This window comes from Myotis yumanensis, unplaced genomic scaffold, assembly GCF_028538775.1.
Source record: "Myotis yumanensis isolate MYYU_CA2020_CCGP unplaced genomic scaffold, mMyoYum1.0.hap1 SCAF_18, whole genome shotgun sequence".
NCBI lineage: Eukaryota > Metazoa > Chordata > Mammalia > Chiroptera > Vespertilionidae > Myotis > Myotis yumanensis.
The window spans coordinates 477,389-484,582 of NW_027223769.1; the positions used below are offsets into that span (position 1 = coordinate 477,389).

The 7,194-nt window shown below is 44.3% G+C and overlaps 1 protein-coding gene across 1 annotated transcript; it reads left to right on the top strand.

Annotated features, from left to right (window-relative positions):
• The first annotated feature begins 278 nt into the window (after window positions 1-278).
• LOC138997287 (cell adhesion molecule CEACAM21-like) lies at window positions 279-3,304 on the top strand. Its single transcript, XM_070398891.1, has 3 exons — window positions 279-342; window positions 1,222-1,575; window positions 3,027-3,304. Exons 1-3 carry the CDS (start codon window positions 279-281, stop codon window positions 3,302-3,304), a joined length of 696 nt encoding a protein of 231 aa, XP_070254992.1.
• Window positions 3,305-7,194: the final 3,890 nt, after the last annotated feature.

Genomic DNA, 7,194 nt, shown 5'->3' on the forward strand with positions numbered 1-7,194 from the left:
GTTTGTTGTCAGAGGCTTCAGGAGTTTCCAAGGAACAAAAATACAGAATAAAGGTAAACTCAAAGGGGCAACAGGTTTGGAAAAAATGAGGGGAATGTCCTGGGCCCTGACCCCGCACTCATCCACATGACCTGGGAGGTTTTCTTGTCCCAGCAGGAGGCTCAGCACACAGGGAGGAGGGAGAGCACATCCCACCAGTCTGGACAGAGGTGTCTGGGAGCCTTACTGAAAATAGCGCTCTTCTCTCAGAGAAAGGGACAGAGCAGGCAGCAGTCCCCATGGAATTCCCTGCAGCTTCTGCCCTCAGAGGACGTGTCCCCATGGTGGGGCTCCTGTTGGCCGGTAAGGAGGGGACAATCCCTGGGAATGGAAGGGAAGTTGGGAGTCAAAGCTTAGCCAAGATCTCCTGGGGAGGACAGCACTCTGTGAGGGAAGGAAGGGCTTCCCTTTGGACCTGAGTGAAATGACAGGTGTGCAGAGTAGGATGAAAGTGGGAGCTCAGCAACAGTAATATCTGATCATGTGGAAGTGGTGACGGATAGGAAAACCTCAATTGCAGTTCATTTGCTAAGTTATTGATCACTGAGTATTAAATTTTGACAACTGACCACAGTCATGACAATTTATTTCAGGTGATACCAGAATCATTTTAACCCGGGGTGCTAAACATTGTCCCCACCACCAGCTACAAATATGGGAATATACAACATGGGATGTGGACAAGTCTGGGGACACTCATTCATTCACCCACAGGTGTTTGCAGCCTATTGCAAGCACTGGGGGCACAAGATCACAAAATCCTCTGCCCACATGTAGCTCATATTATATGGGGAGAAAGGAAACAAGAAGAGATCTACTTGGGACATCAGGTACCCACAAGTGCCCTGAAGGGCACAGAGTGGGGACAGGTCAGAGAGTGTAGATAGAGGGTCTTTAGAGGACGTGGTCAGGGAAGGTCTTCCAAGAAGGCCACGTAATGTCAACAGTGATCTGAGGGATGTAAGGAGGACAGTGATACAGACAGCTGGGAAATAGACTTGAAAACAAGAAGCATAGGTTCCGAGGTGCTGAAGCCATGGTGGCCATGTTGCTGACCTTCACCAAGGAGATGCACATGAAAACTCACAGGAAGACTAAGGCTGAGAGATGAAGAGGAATGCCTCATCTCTCCATCCCAATACTTAGATCAAAATACAGATCAATTTCTCTCTTCCCTTCTAGTCTTCCTCTTAACCTTCTGGATCCCGCCCACCACTGCTCGATTTGCTATTGTCAAGACCAGTGCTTTTGAAGGGCAGGATGTGATTCTACGTCTCCGAAATACGCCTCCCGATGCTACAGGGTTTATTTGGTACAGGGGAATAGAGATGAAGTTCCATAATTTCATTGGGTCTCGTGAATGGTATTCCAATGAATATCTAACAGGTCCCGAATACAGTGGTCGAGAGGAAATAGACCCTGAAGGAACCCTGATCTTAAGAAACGTCACTGTGAGGGACCAAGGTTTTTATGGTGTAGTAGCTGTCCTTCCAAAGTCACGAAGAGTAAAAGGATTTGGATGGCTCAGTGTATACCGTGAGTGATTGCTCTCTGACCTCTAGGTGTTGGGTGGGGTGAATTCTACTTCACACACAGGACTGCCAGCCCTGGACTCTCCTCTATCCCCCTCTGCATCATGTCCCAAGCTGGGTTTGGGAATTTGCTGCAGGACACACAAAGTGGAGATAAAAATCCTAATGTTGAAATTCCCTTCCCATATTCCAGTCCCACAGACATTCACCACATAGAGAAGGAGCAATTTGATGGGAGTGAGTTAGCAGAGGGAGACCAGTCTTAGTCCAGGTCCCTGGGTCCCTTTCCCTGATCATGTCCCTGAGATAGAACCTGCCGGGCTCTGTAAGGACCTGGCGGGAGGGGCTTCCTGAGTTCCTCACAGAGGAGCTTAGCTTGGGCAGCCCCTCTCAGGCCCCTGCCACAATGTTCTGACTGCAGAGTTTCTGGGGACCCTGTGTCAGGTTGGGTTTTGCCTTCTGTGAAGGGCTGAGTGAAAGCAACAGTTTCCCATGTGCCAGAGTCCCAAGGCTCTTGATCTGGTCACCATTTGGGGCTGAACCCTCCTTCACATGACACTGTGTGTGGAGGGCACAACAGCAATAGCTCCCAAGATTATTTTCTGACTGTTCTGGGGGACTTAGGAGAGTCTAGAGAAAGATCAGTGTCCCACGGGAGCAACAGGAGAAAAATGCTCCTGTCAGGAGCTCATCCACAAGAGATCAGCCCAGGGGATTCTCTAATGAAGTCCATCAATAACAAATGCCTCATTTGAGCAGCTTTCCTTCTAAATATTTATGTCAGATACTGTGAATATTTTATGATTAGTACAAGGTCTGCCTATCAGTCAAATATTCATTTTTCTTCACTGAGGGGAAAGTTAGGCATAGGGAAATACAGTTCCTAAGCAGAATCCCAAAGACCATGAGAAATTGAACTGAGTCACTTGAGGTCTATCTGCAACCGTAGCCCCATATTTTCCTCCAATCCCGGTGGCCTTATTAGGTGTCTTTGGATCCCTAGATCAATCATTGGTTCATATCCTTCCTACTTTAGGGTCTTCAGCTCAGAGAGGTAGATTTGGTCTAGGGAGTGATGGCAAATTTAGAATTAATTAATTTTTCTAAATATATTTTAATGATTTTTTTACCCAGAGGAAGGGAGAGAGACAGAGAGTCAGAAGCATCAATGAGAGAGAAACATCGATCAGCTGCCTCGTGCACACCCCCCCACTGGGGATGTGCCCGCAACCAAGGCACATACCCCTGATAGGAATCAAACCTGGGACCTTTCAGTTCACAGGGCGACGCTCTATCCACTGAGCCAAACCGGTTAGGGCAGAATTAATTAATTTTTACTGTGGAAACAAATCACCCTCAGTGCAATCAGAGTCAGGGCTGATATCATTGAAGAAGGAGCATAGCCCCCGGTCTCAAGCTCACACTCAATCATTCTCACCCTCTATTTCTTCACAGGGACACTGAGTGTGCCCACACTCCTAGCCAGCAACACTATAGTCACAGAGAATGAGGATGCTGTGGTCATGACTTGCCACACAGATGAGAGCTCCATCAACTGGTTATTCAATGCTATGAGTCTGCCACTCAGGGAGAGGATGAATCTATCCCAGGACCACAGAACCCTCACCATAGACCCTGTCAGGAGAGAGGATGCTGGGAACTACCAGTGTAAAGTCTCCCACCCCTTCTTCTCCGCTACAAGTGCGCCTGTAGTGTTAGATGTCAAGTACTAGTGATCCTCCTCCCCTCCACTATGTTCTTAAACTAAAAAAAATAAAAATAAAGATGCACCTATTAGATTTCTTGTGGTGGTGGAAATTGCTTAGAAGACTTGCTTTGAATCAATAAATACTAAAAAATGTGAGCTGCCATTGTCATTATTGTTGGCATAAGGTAACATTCCACATTGGATCCCATCTCTGCTTGGTTCCATTTGCACCATCTCAACAATGGAGGGGACACCATGTGCTTCACAGGAGGGGCAGTTATTGTGTAATGACCCACAGGAGTAATACATAAGCTGACAGGAACATGAGCTCTCTCACATTTCCAGGGAGACCTGTGGAGGGTGTCTGGACACCGGTGATGATGGGAATAGACAAGAGAACAACTATGTGTGATGCAACGGTGAACTTTGTCTTCCCCAAAGCTACTAATGCCCTCTGGAGTATTCTTAAGTTTATGGCAGTAGACTTATTTGCATAAGTTTGGTAGCACCCTTTTATCTTTGTTGATAGAATAGAATTGGAAACGTTGGTAATATAAGAGATGCTTAGCAAATGTCCTAGTTCAGTCTTATGCCCACAGAATTATAAACGATCTCACCTTTTTTGGAGCTATTTTTTCCTTTTGAAGACTCATAATCTGTTTGAGAGGAGGGCATCACCCAAAGCTAGAGAGACTGCAGGTGAAGTGTGAGGGTGAGGCCGCCTAATCTCAAGAGGCTGTTAAATCTCCCATTTCAGATTTCATAGAAAAACCTGCATCAGAGCAAAGTAGAACATGAATGTCATTCTTCTGCACTTAGGTCACTAATCAGAAACCAGCCATGTTGGAGGATGTAGAATAGTCTTCTTCTTTGGAGATGAAGTTTGATCAAAGGGAAGGTGACTGTAGAGAGAAATGTAGTGTCTACATGGAAAACTCCAGAAGCACAGCCTTCTGGGAGATCAGATGCCATCTCTGTTCAGTCTCTCAACTATTTTGCATCTATGTATAAATGGCTGGGAACTTGTACTTCTTTATAAATTGCAGGAATTGATGGCAATGCAAACTGGGACTTGGCTGAAAGGATTTAGTTGTGTTTGCCCACACTGTGCAGAAAGTAGCTGTATTATGAACAAGAGGCCTCATTATTCCCTCAGAATCTTTAATTTTTCTTCCTGACTAGCATTCTTATCTCTAACCTTTTAGAGTATTTCCTTTAGAAATCAATGTAATGTAATTTGTAATTGCAGAGTCTTTCTCTGTCCTTTTGAAATATACCTAAGTCTCCTTAAAAGCTTCTCGCTTCTCAGCTGGAGTAGCTCAGTGGTTGAGCATCAACCCAAGAACCAGGAGGTTATGGTTCAATTCCCAGTCAGGGCACATACTGGCTTTCAGTCTTGATTCCCAGTAGGGGTGTTCAGGAAGCAGTCAATCAATAATTATCCTTAATCATTGATGTTTCTATGTCTCTCTCCTTCTTCCTTCCTCTCTCTGAAATCAATAGAAGTGTATTTTTAGAAACACAACTTCTTGTCAGTAATGTGATTCATAGAATATCTGCATAGAGGGTTTGGGTTCGTTCTGTTAAAATGTAATTCTCCTGTTTTTTGTGTCTCAGTCTCTGAGGAAGTGTAGAAGCTTAACTTGGGTGGGGAGATTTAAAACCGAGATGTAAAAAATCCTGCTTACCCTCACCAGCGTGGCCAAGTTGGTTGGCACTTTCTCCCAAACACCTAAAGTTCGCATGTTTGTCGTAAGTGTTTCCCTCCACATTCTGTGTGGTTCAGCGTTCGGGTCTCGAAGAGGAGCCACACACAAATGAAATAGAAAATATACAAGATAGTTTGGGAATATGGGGGACCAGGCGAGCAAATCCAACTCAAGAGGAAGGACTTCCACTGTGCTCAGGCCTCACCAAGCTTTTTATATTGAGAGGTAAACAAGGTTGTGGTAACCATAGTTACACAGTTCTTGTGAGTTCCACTTGTTTTGACCATGGGTAAACTTCCTGCACTTCCTCAGCCCATTAGCTTCCCAGATAAGATCTAGGGAGTGTTATAAGGTCAAGCCTAATTATGCTAAGAGGACTGTGCCCTCTAAGCTAGGACTTGTTTGTGACTTTGCCAGCAGGTCAGTCCAAGGCTTAACCCTATATCAGTTTCTCACATCTCACCCTTTTTTTATTATTAAGCTACTATAACTTACACATCAAGAACAAAACTCTGGCTACTAAACAATAACAATGCCAATCCGTAACCCAAAATATTTTAAAACTTAATCATTACATTTCAAGAACAAAAAATGTTTTAAGTCCCAATTTCAATGTCCAACAGTTCCTTATGTGTACATGTCGGCAATGATATTTCAGTTCTGGATGGTGGACAAATGGTGACAATGCAGGTCCAAACTTCTTTGGTTTGATCCTGGGCAACCTGCAGTGACACACAGCTGCTGACTGCTAGTGTGGCAAAACGTCGTCAGTGTCTCCATCTCTGAACTGTCTTTCCTCTTGTCTTCATGGCTGGAGCATTCCTGAGAATTCCTCTCTGTTTCAGGAATCCACATGGTCTTATAGTTGTTTTCTGAAAATATACAAATATATTCTCGACCGAAGGTTAATAAAGGGAATTTTACTTGGGGTCCTTTTTATATTTTCCCAAATGATTTTCCTTTGGCTTATTTTGACACCATGTGTGTTTTCCTGGGTGTCTCGCTATTAGCATTATAAATGAAAAAATTTTTCTAGGTGTAATTTAGTTACAGGATATTTTTCCTTACATGGTATTTTTCCACTATCCCCCCTTGTTTGATTTAATTATTAGGAGTGTTTTGGAAAATTTTTATAATGCAGTCTAGATAACTTTATATTTTATTTTTTGCACAAAATATGACTCTTTTAGGTTTATTGTATGTTAAGCAATTTTTCCATGAAATGAAAATTTTGGTTAATACCTCTTGAGCCAATTTTAAACTGAAAACCTGACTGCTCTTTCACTGTCAAATTTAATACTTTAAAAACAATCTTAGTTTACCCTGTAAATGTTAATGGAAAGGATTATTTTGCATCATTGAGAAAGCCCTGAGCATTCCTGGTGTTAGGCTGGTTGTAGATATAGGGTAGCTGTTGTCAGCCAAGTTTATTTCTGTTACCTGGGTCCCGATCTGAGCTGGGCATGGGAAGTGCAGGAGCCATGGGGGCAGGAGACCTCCCTCAGAAGGGGTGAGTGTTCAAGCCCCTGCATAGTTGGGGGGGTGAGGATCTGTGCCCCACCTCTGTTGACCCCCAAGTTCACTTCTGCTGGCCCCTCTGCGACTGTGCCTGTCTTGGGTTGTTCCTCTCTGAGGAATCTTACCTGTCTTTGACTAACCAGCCATCCTCTGGGGCCAAGCAGGGTGATGTGAGGTTCAGTTCTGTCTCCTTGGTAGCCTATGCCCCTGTGGCCTCCATGCCCAGCAATTGCCTAGGGATCCCCTTGCCTGCTGGTGGGGCCCCAGCATTACACATATCTTGGGGAACCCAGGTTTCTTCTCCAGGGAAGGCCCAGCTCATGCCATTGGGCGAGAGACAGATCCATGGCACCAGCCACCACGAGGCTCCAACCTCAGCATGAACAGAGCTCAGGCAACAGCTATGGGCAATTGAATTGTGAGAAGGGGGACCCTCTTGGCAAAAAGGGCAAGAGAGGTCAATACAGAATGCTCAAAAGACTTCTTAGGAAGGCCTTCCACACAGTAGAAGGGATTAAATCCTTTCATGTCCTTATTAAATTTCTGCCAAACATTCAAAGAATTAGTTTGTATGGGATAAATGTACAATAATGACATTATAGAACAATATCATGTAAGGATATTCTTTGCTCTAGGCCATGACAATTCAATTTTAAACTGGCTGTCAATTTCTTTTTATATAGACAAG